Here is a 13,170-nt window from a genome sequence, read left to right as displayed (position 1 = left end):
ATCTTTGTACCACTTTTAAATCGTCTTAAAACTGCAAAACCAAAACAGCTATGGGAGGTTGTTTTTATTCTACCTTGTTTATCTACAGATTAAAAAAAAAAATCCAAATGCAGGGCCAGATTCTATCTGTATTCACATCTGCACAACTCTACTGAAAACAAGACTTGCATGGGCGTAACTGAAGGCAAAATTTGGTCTATAGAATCTTTACTACTGGCGATGTAGCATGAACCAAAAAGAATCTAACTGAACTTGCAGATTTTAGGCTCACTTTGCAGGACTGGTATTTAGAAAAACAACTTTTTCTTGTAAACTCAAGTACTCAACAAGTTTGTCCTGGAGTCATTGAGAGAGATGGTCAACATGGAACCTCACAATGTAATTTTTAGAGTTACTTTTCAGGGATAACCTCATTTTAAAGAAGTAAAAGAGCCTTCAAGTATAAAGTGCAGACTTTTATACAATTTCAGTAAGGATATTTTAACTAAAATCAAACTTCTGAGGAATCTATTTACACAAAATTCCAATGGTACAGAAAGGTCTGATGAAGCAAATGTTAAAGCCTTATCATTTCCCCATAAGCTATTAAAGTGAGGAAGACTGTGTCCCCGTATAATATATGATTGAAATTCTACTTATATCTTTGCTACTTTTAGAGAGTTATTTTTAACACAGATACACACAATGTGCTATTGTGATTCTCTAATATGATACCAGTAGGTGTTCTATCATATTAGGTTTTGCATTAAAAATTAAAAAGTACAACACTAATAGTAATTTAAAAATTTAAATATATTATAGGCAGAACAAGTACTACCACCTGTTAAGGTTGCCGGATATCCCCATTATAAGATCCCGTTTTCAATTGTTTATAACTTTGCTGAATTTTAGCTATCCAGGCTGACATTCTAGATGCCAGATGTCTGCCTAAGGTGGTTTTTTTTTTGTTTTTTAATTTCAACAAAAACGGTTCAGCTGTTTCTGAGAATGAGGCTAGTGAAAAATACATTGCTTTGCCCATGTTAAAAAGTCCTGGTGAGTTTTTCTTAGAAAAGCCCACTTTCACAATGCTTTGAAGCAGGGAGGTGAAATTGGTAGGGGTGGGACCTTGTGCCAGGGAAGTGCATTTTGACATATCTGTGTAAATCTGCCCAAATTCAGTCTAGTTATAATTCTTTGAAAATTGCTTGCTCATCACTTTTAGTAGCTAAAATCTCTGAAGATTCCCTCCTTACCGTGCAAGCTTGAGCCTCTTACAGCTCCTACCGTTGACCAGATTGTTCATGTGCCACCGCCACAGAGTGCCTGAGTGTGCTCCATCCCTTCATGGGTCCTATATTTGACCCTTACTTCAATGGGACTGCTCATGTGAATGAAGCTACTAATATGCACAAGTGTTTGCAGGATCAGGTCTCATATTAGGGCTAGAAGATAGTGCTATCTGAGATGCTGCAGTTATGTAAAAACTGAAAGAAAATATTGACTTTTAAAGGCAGCCTCTGTACTGTTATGAAAAACTAAGTTAAAATGTTCTTAAAATACACTTTCAGTTTACAATTGTAAATGTGTTATTTAAGTTGACAATGATCATTTAATAAACATTATCATCATTAGCCAGTTGGCATATTTTACAAATATACACACATATTGAAGATTATAAAGATTTTTGAATAAATCTGTTGGAAAAAGTTAGCCGGTTAAGAAAATAATCTGATTGTTGCTTTCTTCTGTCCAGAAAATGGCATGGCTTTCCTATGTAGTCTGAAACATTCAGTCTACATGTCGTGACTCAAGATGCAAATGCCAAAAACACCCAGATGTAACATCTCAAAGATTTAGCTGGATTCCATGTAAACTTCCAGAATATGAAGCAGTTCTATATCAACTACAATGCCAAAGTTAAAATTTTAACAATATACAGTATCCAGACTGTCCAATGTATATACTTTGCAGTCCTCTTAACTACATGTGCTCTGCCCCAAGAGATAAACATAAATATACAGCCAGTCTTGAACATTTTTGAACGTAAACATGCTGCAGAGTTCATATATGGAAATATGGATTTAAGAATCGCACGTGTTTCATCCTAGCTGCAATGCACAACTGGAATCAACTGAGAACTGATCATGGCTACACATTATAATGGTGCACATCCAGCAGCATTCAAGGAACAATGTATGTTAATCCTGTGTATTAAAATTATTGTCCAATAGCACCTTATCATATAAAGAAACCTGAACTAATCCATTTGTAAAAGGACATGATTGAAAACCACTTTTTACCCTAAGACTAAATCTTTAAACTGACCCACCGCAAGTTTGCCTTCTAATTTTTGTTTTATGTTCAAAGCACAATTAACATTAAATGTTTCATTTACATCTTTCAAGCAATTTCTTACCTCAGGCCCAGGAGGACCAGATGGTCCCTGGGGTCCCGGATCTCCGATTTTTCCCTAAAATAAAAATCCAAAAATTATAACTTAGATAGCAAATTAAAGCTTTACAAGAAGCAGATTTGTATTAGATTTTTGAAAGCACTACAAACATCAACATATCAAATAAAATATTTAGCTGGATTTTCAGTTAAATAGGATTAATTTTTATACAGCTTCTTTCTCTATTTAATTAAGTCTAGTTATCCATTACTGGAATTTTTAATGAGTCCCTCTTGCAGCTGCAATAATAAAAACATAAGTCATTTATAGATATTTAATAATGAGTGGTGGCAGGAATTATATCTAAATTAAATATGTGAGTATTCATATAATGAAAAAATATTTCTTAAACCTGTGTGTGTATTATACACACACAAAGGGAATATGAGGGTTACAAAACTAAGTTCATATAGATACTTTCAATAGGCTTATTTGACTAACCCTGCACCATTAAAATCAATGGGAGTTTTGCTATTGGTAGCAGGATCTGGTCCAACTACATATCTTGGTGGTTCGGCTATACAAGATTTACACACAAATTTTTAAAATTGCATGACCTTATTTTTCTAAATCTTGATCTCCTTTCCCCCATTTCTTTCCCTCTGTTTGTTGCTGCTGCTGAATGCAGTGTGTCTAAAATTTAGGGCCTTCATCCTATAAATGTGTTTAATGTCACTGAGGTTTGCAAAGTTAAGCATGTGTTTGCTTCCAATACTTTAATTTAACAAAGTACTTAAACATCTGATTATTTTAAGTTATTCAGCAAAGGGCATAAACACATGCTTAACTTTAAATTTAATGGGACTACCCTCACTGCATAAAGTTAAGCATGTGTGCATAAGTTTTTTGCAAGACCAAGACTCTAGATTATGAGTTCCACAAGGTAAGGAAAAGTGGTGGTTTTTTTTAATTGCTCTGTAAATTACCTACTGCATTATGGGTGCTAAATAGCAATACCATCATCATGATTCAAACTGTGCATAGGAAAGCTCCAACTCCGCTGACAAGTTCTAGTGACATATTAAGTGGGCTGGCGGTGTTTGCCACTATTAATTATACAGAAAGTCAGTCTGGTCATGGGGAAAAAAGAGCAAAAAAGTCTCAAATTTTTGGTAAGGAGAATTCCAAGACCCAACAGTTGCATTATTACAATCAAAATATCCTTTATTCTACTGCTGAAACCAGTTTAAGTGCTGTCCAGTACCAGCCACTGCAATTCTGCAGCATCAGCAGTGCAAAAAGGCAGGTAAAAGACTGGCAATACTACATCCTCTTCAGCGCGGCTTCCTTGTCACAGTGTCTTCTAAGGCAGGAGGAGCAGTGTTATGGCAGACTTGTCAAAAAACAATTGACAAACACACAGGCTTAATCATAAGCCAGCAGAACTTCTAAGACTGAATTCAAGCCTTACTTTATTTGTATTTTGGGGTAAGTGATTTATTATTATGGTGATGATTAAGTGAGCCCTAAATACCCAAGTGACCTTCTACACTTCATGGGAAATCTGAACTAGCAGATTAATGACTGAGCAGCAAAATGCCCTCCTATGGACCAGAATCTGGTCTCAGTTACACCAGTTATATAACTCTCTTGACTCCAACAGCATTAACTCCCAATTTACACCAATGCTAGTGAGATCAGAATTGTTCCATAAAGCATTTGGATTGGCTGAATGATACAAACAAGTATCAACCCACATGACACATACTGATGTAACCAGAGTAAACAAAATAAGTGTTCAAACCTACAGGAGGCCCTGGCTTTCCTCTGATTCCTGCTGGTCCTGGCAAACCAACAGAACCCTTAAGGGAAAAAAAGGCTATTAAATATTATTGTGGAAAATTATTTATAACATTGCATGTAGTAAAAAACTGGTTACGCTTTCCCACTTGTGCAAAATTAATTAAATATCAGCTCAACACTCAGACCAAATTTCAAATCCATTGAGCGAATCTGAATGAAACTCTTACATTCATGTTACAGCAAAATAATTCAGTTAGTTTATGCTATTTTAATTAGTTGTACTGTCTAAAATAACAACGTATCAGCTTAGAATTTTTATAAAAACAATCCTTTGGGTAATTTAGGAGTTATGGATTACGTACCAAAGATTCCATTACTCAAATAGGTGTGAAAAGCTTGTTTATTAACCATTTTCATTATATTCCAGGGCACCCTGGGCTGTCTGATAACACATTTTTGCCTGGCTGCTGACCACAGTTTTCAGGTTTTTTGGGTCAGATAAAAATGTAGGCTCCACCCCAGGATGTTCCTTGGCTTCTGTTGCAAATGACCTGTATAACAAGCTCTCCGTGAGTTTTGGTGGGAATTAGACTGCTCTGTCCTCCCTCTTACAGCATATTTTCTGACATGCATAAGTGCACTCAAGGCAGCCAGAATTTGGCCCATACATTTTACATGCCTTTGATCATTATTTTCATAAAGAAATTAATTAAAATAATGGTACAGAAAATAAAATAGTGCTGGGGTATTCAACTGATATCGCCGAATTCCATTTGATTGTAAATTACTTGCTGCAATTTAAAAGAAGAAAAGGCCACTGGGATTATTAGACCAGAAGATATGTCAAAAGGGTGCTGTCTTAATTTACCTTGTCTCCTGGATAGCCCAGCTCTCCCGGCTCTCCTGCAATGCCTTGTTCACCCTAAATAACATATTATTTTAAACAGACATATATATGCAGCTTACATGGTGTATTTTTCAGACTCACAAAAGCAGAAAGATTTAAATCAATGTTCAGTATTTAAAACTATAACATGGTTTTTCAAAGGACAGCGCATGGTGAATCGCTGTAGAACCCAATCCTGCAAACATCATTAACACAGTGCTTGACAGCACTATTCATGGTAGTCAGTGCTATGCCCAGCAGTGTTTGTAGAATCACACACAATAGCTTAATAAAAAGAAAACAAAAGAGGAAAACATGAAAAAGGGGTGCTTTGCAAAACAGATGTGAGAAAGACTGTCTAAATGTAATATATCTCTATTAGAATGGAAATATTTAGATCACCTTATCACCTTTCATTCCAGGCTGCCCCAGACTCCCTGGAAGACCCTATTAAAAATTAAAAAACAAACAAACAATGTTTGACTATTATTTGAAAAATAGTCGAGGCAATTGGCAAATGGTAATGTGAGTTTTGCTTAACGCCATACCAGAGGCCCAGGAATTCCAGAAGGTCCATTCGGTCCCACAGGCCCAACAACACCCTAAACAACAGAAAATAAGATGTCTGCATTAAACTTTTACTTTCAGGGGGACTACTTCCTGAATGATTCAGGGAACTGGAAATGCCATAAAGTATCTTTTGCCTCTATGTTATTGGTTGCGTTCCAGCCCAGGTTGGCAGTGACTGAAAGGGTTTTCATCTTTTTGCTGTTTGAGATGCAAATCCACGTACTCATGCACAAGTATCCAGATCACAAAACCTCCACCATTACTGCCATCCTCTATCTCAGCAGCAGCACCATGAACTAAACTACCCCCTCATTCCTAAATGTCATGCACCCAGAAGAGGATAGATGCATATTTAGTGGGGGAGTGTGAGAAAGCTTGCACTTGTATTGTAACTGCAGTCTGTACCTGTTCAGTACATAAACATAAAAACTTCAGTCCATGCTGGGACTGCCAAATCCAGCCCTTTTCGGTCAGCACCAAATTTGATTTAAATGAATTATTCTGCTTTGAAACATGACTCTTGTAAAGGAATCTCAGTGATTTCCATATCAAGTATACCCAATATACAAGTGAAAAGATGCATTTTTCCTAAGTACCAGCTGTGCACATTTAGCCTAAACTCTAGCAGCCAAGCTGGGTTCTTTCATTCTCATGCATCTTCACCAGTAAATAAAGGTTAACTATATCAAATTAATTATTACACTACTCCTCCAGGTGATTTAAACTTGCACTTCCACTACTAGATGCTGCAAGAGGAGAAACAGAGAAAAAATTAAAGGTAAAACTAAAAGAATCAACAGTATATTCATGCACGATGGTTAGATGAACTTGAGAAATGATCTGATAATGGCTACAACCATCAATACAGGGAAAAATGCTTTTCTGCTTCCTGCCATTGATTCTACAATTTGAAAAGAAAACGGCAAAATGGTGTGTCCCAGTTGCTGTAGATGCCATCCAAGAATGCAAAGAAAAGTCTGAGGATGAGACTTTCATCATTTGCGGAAATAACGGAAATAACAGAGAAGATGAGAGAGCTTCCCAGGTGCAGCCTCCTGCACTGCTGATATATTCAGTACTTAAATCAGCCCTATAGCACATTTTGAAAGTTCAAAAATCCTTCTGCAGCCACCAACAGCCTCATGGTGAGTTGACTGAAAAAGGAAGATTGACGACTCAGCTTCCCAATGATGCCTCCCTGGTAAAATTATCAGGAAAACTGTCTCTCTACATCTGCATCCAGCTTCCATGAGTGATTAGAAGTGTTGCTTTGCCATGGAAGCTGCTGCCAAGAGGACTGAGCTCTTGACTGAAGTGTGCTGCTTTTGCAGTGGATATTGCACCAAGGCAAACTAATGTAAGCTGCCTTAGTGGTCCTATAAATATTCATTGAGAATAAGAAAGGCCTTGACTGAAAAAGCAGAATTTCACACCAGGGATTCTGCAGAGAGACATCACACTTTCCAAAGCAACAGAAGGAGGTTTCAGATGGGTTTGACAGATTACAGTTTGATGACACCAATGTCACAGTCTCCACGGGAATCTGGCTCGATCTAGTTAACAGCAAAGAACTAGAACTACACAAAAATAAAACAGAAAAATTATTCAGAGAAACTATGGACCCTTTGCATTATTTAGGTACCATGACTGATCCCAAATAAAAAGCTTATAGATTGAGTCTAGAACAGGAAGAAGTAGAAACAGTCTGTTGCAATTTAAATCTGAATTCCTTCCTACTCTTCTAGCACTTAAAATTGAAGATACAGTTTCTTCAACAAAAATATGTTTGCGAAGGAGATTGTCTCAGTTTGTTGTACCAAGATGGTGTGAACCTGTGGAAATAAAATCACAGGTAATAGAACTAAATTAATAATTTTGTCAATTTTTTTAAATTGCCAGCATCAATTGAGTATGTATTAGCACTTACTGGTTGGTTTGGCTGAAACATCATAATAGGTGCTGAATGAGCAAACAGCATATCAATATCAGGCAAAATAAAAAAGAAGTTTAACTACACAGTGGAGTGATGACTCTATTGTGTTCATTTGTTTTACCTACAGAATTGCAAGCTTTTCATTTAAGACAACACATGCACCTTGTGATGCTTGAAGAAAAAACATACTTATTATGTGAATCACCTAGTATGTGATTCACATGGTTTATTCCACAAAAAACATTCACTGTGTTTTGGGTTTTTTTTAATGTTGGGTAAATATTATAACTGTCCTAGTCAGTATCACATATGCAGACCAACTGTCTTCAAATTACACCCTCAGTGACACATGCAGCCTCATTGACATCAGTAGGTTTGCATAGGTGTAGCTGAATGGAACTTCATAAAGAGTTCTGATGAGGATGCACAAGTAGGCATAAAAACTCACTCTTGGTGTGTTGGCTCCAGAGAGCTAACAGAAGTGAAAAAGGAAATACAAACTTATTTTTGTCAGCAGATAAGACTCTGTATACATCTGTTAAGCTGTTACTTTTCAGACAGAACCACACCTTAAGTCTGAAGAAATATATACACTAATGTATAATTGCAATTTTTCCCATTAGAATAGTGCTTGTAATACTCTAATCATGATATCCAACATTTACGTGTTTCGTGAGAAAGAATGAGGAAAGTATGCTTCTATCTCATTACTAAAAGGTTGAAAATGAGAAAAAATTCAGTTTCCAGAATGTTGAGGGAGGAAAAGGGTAATTTGTCCCAGCTTGTTAAAAAAAAGAAAAAGAAATGTTAATTCATCATTTTTGTTATTTCTGAATAGAAAAGCTGTGCTCTGATAATTCCAGTAGCAAGTTTTCTCAAAGTCTACATCTTTCTAAGGCTCATGACCTTGTAATTCATGACAGACGGAATCATGCAGACAACCAGAATTTGGTACTTGGCAATAGTTTTGACACTTCCAAAGAAACAATAGCAGGAAGTGTTTACAAATGTCTTGAAATCAACTCTCCCCAGCTGCTTGCTTTACCATCACTTCTATGAACAAACAAAATAATGTACATAGTTCTCATCTTGCACATAATTAGATTAAATACATTACTTGAACTAATACGGTCAGCTTCAGCTAGAATTAATGTTGCATTGGTATCTGCTGTACTACATTGCATCATGTCATAACATAATGTATATAACAAATATTAAACACCTTGGGACAAATGCTCAGGTCTTTATTTTTTAATTCAGTCCTCACAGCAAATGGGAGTATGCCTGAACAGCGTCCGAGTTAAAAAGTGAGGGTCAGATGGCAGCCTTTAAGCCATAAATTACATTCAGGGTGTGGGTGCAGTATAGCAAGGGGTCATGCTATAGAGGGAACCCCAGCAGAGTCAGCTTTCTACCATCCCTTTAAAGGAGCACGGTCCCTTGTAAATACACCTTCAAAAAACAAACTGTAGCCTTGAGGATTCCCTGTGTTACTAGGAGCACCTTGAAATACAGCACTGAAACTTGATATTGAGGTACACAACAATGAGCTTTATGACAGCAATGCCTGACTATCCACACAGCACCGAATATGATAGATCTCAAAGTTCTTTTCCACAGTGCACTGAGCTTATTTCAAAGCCTGCAGTAGATTCCCCTGGGGCCATCTGTTCTAAAGTTGTTCCAAAGCCCTGTTCAGAAATCCAGAGGGAATGTCACCATGTGAAGCCTGTTATCTACCTAGGAGAATTAACCTCCAAAAGAAGCAGATTTTCCAACACACCCCTGGCTCAAATTTCTGTTGGAGGAAGGTTGCTTTGAAATTCACCAAAATGTTCACAGGATCCTATCCAGCTGCAATGGGAATGCACCACATCACTTCCCTTCCCACTACCTTGACTACTCCATTACCTTTTGGGGAAGCAATAGCTCCCTATCATAAGCAGGGTATATATCCTTTTGCACATATGTTTTGTCTGCGTATTTGCCACACACAAGACTCAACTCAATGGCGATCATAGTTTGGTTTTCAGATTTGGCTATTTTTAAATCTGTAAACACTTTCACAGCTTTTTAGCATATTTGCATTAACTGTAAACACACACACACACACACACACGCACGTACAAACGTGTCCAGTGATCAAAGAAACTCCCTATGCCACGAAAATCTCAAATCCTGGAAAGCCACCTTCTCGGGGGGAGCAGTAGTGGAAACAGAGGCTTTGCAGAGGTCAAATTCTGGCTCTGTTGGACTAGAAGAGTGCATTACAGAGTCAAGGGTCCCCACTCAGAAGGTCCAGCCTCAAACTCTCAACCTTTCAGATCTGGAGACTCTTAGCAAGAGCACTTTAGCTGATCTCACCTGTGCAGAGAGAGGCAGGTCCCAATTCTTATTTACCCTAAGGCCTCTGTACTTTGAGTGAGCGTCAGTTACAGGAATATAGAGCACATCTACCTGAATGCCCCTTTACACTGTCGGAGCTGTGCAAAAGGGCCTTAGTGCAAATGAGGATCAGGACCACAGTATTTACAAGAACCAGTCCTCAAACCACTAACTGCCTTGGAGAGCAAAATCAAATTACACCATCAATTTAGTTTTGCTAAAAACCACTAGTCTGAATAGATCACCTTAGACCAGATTATATGTAGTTGTCCACATTTTCCCTCTCCCTACTCATTTCAGCAGCTAAAAAAAAAGCAGCTGTTAATGTAGAAATGCTAGTTTAAGTATTTTCTGTCAAAACTTGTCTTACTTTTACTGACAATAATTTAGAAGCACAGATTTTATTTATTTATTTAGCACAGTAGAATACTTACCCTGTATACCTGATGTTTTGGAAGCATGAAAATCATTCCAGCTGTAAGACTGAGTTTGGAAGCTTTGGCAGTCTTGCTGCACTACATTTGTATCACAATGCCAGCCCAGAAGAGCCTGCGTTTCTGAAGCCCATATCCAGAGCACGGATAGCAGGAGAGGGAAAGCCACACCAAGAGGCATCACATGAAAACAAACCTTATGCTACTGGAGCCCCACTCCAGAACGTGGCAAGGATAAGGCCAAGTAGACGAAGCTGCTATTCCTTATCTACTGGGGATGGGCTCCCAAATTCAGGGGCTTTTCTTACCTACCCAAGTAGCCATGCCTCTCCTGCTAGCCGTACTCCATCCACCCATGGAGCACATGCTTTCTGGTTTGGTGTCACAATACAGTAGCAATTATCTTATGACAAACATCACCATATCACCACTAGAGCCAGTTGCAAATGAACAACAAAAAATGTTGAAAATGTTGACCATCACTTAACCATTTTTCATCAAAATCTTGCAATTTTGAAAATTTTCAACCAGCTCTAAATATAAGGCTCCATGCTGGGCACAGGGACGCACCCACACAGATTAGTTGCAGGATCAGGGCCAGACTTCAGGTAAGATGAAATTTACCAAACATTATCACATAGAATGTGACAGATCTACTGTTCTGAGAGGGTCCCGTACCCTGGAAACCATGAAATCCCACTAAATTAGCTTATCATCACATTACTGTTTGTGTTGGTTTAATTAGGTTAAACATTTAAAAAATTGTTATTGCTTTTTTAACAGCAATATAATGATACAATGCTTAATAAGATTAAATTATTGGAAAGGGAAGGACAAACAAAAAGAAGATAAGAATAGTGGTCAGGAAATGGGAGATTGAATGAGACACTGTGTGACGGGGTGTGATGAATAGAAGCTTTCACATTATTTGGCTCACCCTGTGCCTACACTGTCCCCCTACCAGCTTTCCATATGACTGTTTGGGGAAGATCATGTTTTCTTTGTATTCAAACCGTTACTCTTCCAGGCTTTGCCTCTTCAAAGTCAAAGTTTAATTTCTCTATGAGGCACCCATCACTGACTGCCCCAAATAACAGTTCTGAGATTTAATTAAATTGGTGATTTTACCAAAAGCAAGACATAGAAAAAGTGTAAAATCAAAGGTAGTACTAGGCTAATACTTCTAAGAATATTGCTAGACAGGCAGAAATGTTTATTTTGTAAAGTAAGAATCTATTATCCAGATCCAGAAATGGCAGAATCTTTGGTGATTGATCCACAGCTCAAAAACTGTTTCACAGCTTCTGAATCCAATTTTACAACCTTCACCCTCACTGTCCTCCAAATGCATCTGTTAGCAAAAGCCTTCTCCACTTAAACATCTCTGTTTTCTCACTTCTATATTCATGGTGACAGGATGCTTATTACACCCCATTTTTACTGGTCCACTAAGGAAAATATAACTGCACAAACTCATTCATTCTCAGTTAGGAGGCTTTGTTCCTCGCAACATTAGATCAGTATCAATGGAAACACCAATTCCAACCTATCTTTTCAGATACATATCTCTCCACCAAGGAAATTTGAGTGTCCTACCCTCAAGTACACTATATGCATCCATTAGTGGCTCTTCCATCTATTTTAACAACCCCTAATTAACAGCTTGAGTCAGACCTGGCAAATTCCTAGCAGCTCTGGGCCGAGAGGTTACTTCCCAATAAGTAAATTATGGTTTCTTAATAAGACACATACAGATTGATATAATTGTTAGAGTCTTTGAAGAAAAATTCCAGATGAAGCCAAGGTAAGGAAGAGAACAGCTAACTGTAATCCAAATGAAGTTCCTAATACTGTTAACACTTAAGCACATGAGTAACTTTACCCCAGGAGTGATCCAATGGACTCAAATGGGACAATTCATGTGAGTAAAATTATCCATACGCGTAAGTGTTTTCATGACCAGGCTCTGACTCCACAATGGGTTTATCTAGCTAGAAAATGTGTCTTGTCTGGGCTAATGCAATAACAAAAAATCAATAAAGGATAACTTACTTTTAAAGGAATTTTTTATTTTATGTTATAAACAACAAAGTAGCATTTAAAGAATATAACAACATGGGACACAGGAAACAGCACTGTGAGATTCAGCTTTTAGACATATTTAAAGCATGTTTAGGTTTGAGAAAAGAAGACTGAAATGGGAACCTGATAACAGTCCAAATACATTGAGGGCTGTTATAAAGAGGACTATGATCAATTGTCTTCCATGTCCACTGAAGGTAGGACAAGAAGTAATTGGCTAGATCTGCAGGCAGGGTGATTTTTTTTTTTTTTTTTAGATATTAGGAAAAGCTTTCTAACTATAAGGATAGTGAAACACTGGAACAGATTACTAAGGCTAGGTCTACACTACCCGCCTGAATCGGCGGGTAGAAATCGACCTCTCGGGGATCGATTTATCGCGTCGCGTCGGGATGCGACAATCGATCCCCGAATCGGCGCTCTTACTCCACCAGCGGAGGTGGTAGTAAGCGCCGCCGACAGAAAGCCGCAGAAGTCGATTTTGCCGCCGTCCTCACAACGGGGTAAGTCGGCTGCGATACGTCGAATTCAGCTACGCTATTCACGTAGCTGAATTTGCGTATCTTAAATCGACTCCCCCCTGTAGTGTAGATGTACCCTAAGAGAGGTTGTGCAATCCCTATCATTGAAGGTTTTTAAAAACAGGTTAGACCAGGGGGGTAGGCAACCTATGGCACGTGTGCTGAAGGCGGCACGCAAGCTG

General features: G+C 38.0%; 1 protein-coding gene across 3 annotated transcripts in view; it reads right to left on the bottom strand.

The window, feature by feature from the left end:
• Nucleotides 1-13,170, bottom strand: part of COL24A1 (collagen type XXIV alpha 1 chain) — a 234,046-nt gene that overhangs the window by 137,820 nt on the left and 83,056 nt on the right. For all 3 annotated transcript variants that reach the window (XM_054036762.1, XM_054036763.1, XM_054036765.1), the window contains exons 15-19: nucleotides 5,612-5,665; nucleotides 5,466-5,510; nucleotides 5,046-5,099; nucleotides 4,183-4,236; nucleotides 2,399-2,452 (exon numbers count right to left, since the gene is read on the bottom strand). In XM_054036762.1, coding sequence (XP_053892737.1) covers nucleotides 2,399-2,452; nucleotides 4,183-4,236; nucleotides 5,046-5,099; nucleotides 5,466-5,510; nucleotides 5,612-5,665 — 261 coding nt within the window. The remainder of the gene's footprint in view (nucleotides 1-2,398; nucleotides 2,453-4,182; nucleotides 4,237-5,045; nucleotides 5,100-5,465; nucleotides 5,511-5,611; nucleotides 5,666-13,170) is intronic.

The sequence above is a fragment of the Malaclemys terrapin genome, chromosome 8 (assembly GCF_027887155.1).
Source record: "Malaclemys terrapin pileata isolate rMalTer1 chromosome 8, rMalTer1.hap1, whole genome shotgun sequence".
NCBI lineage: Eukaryota > Metazoa > Chordata > Testudines > Emydidae > Malaclemys > Malaclemys terrapin.
The sequence above is the reverse complement of the archived record's forward strand: the minus strand, read 5'-3'. Positions and strand labels throughout refer to the sequence as shown.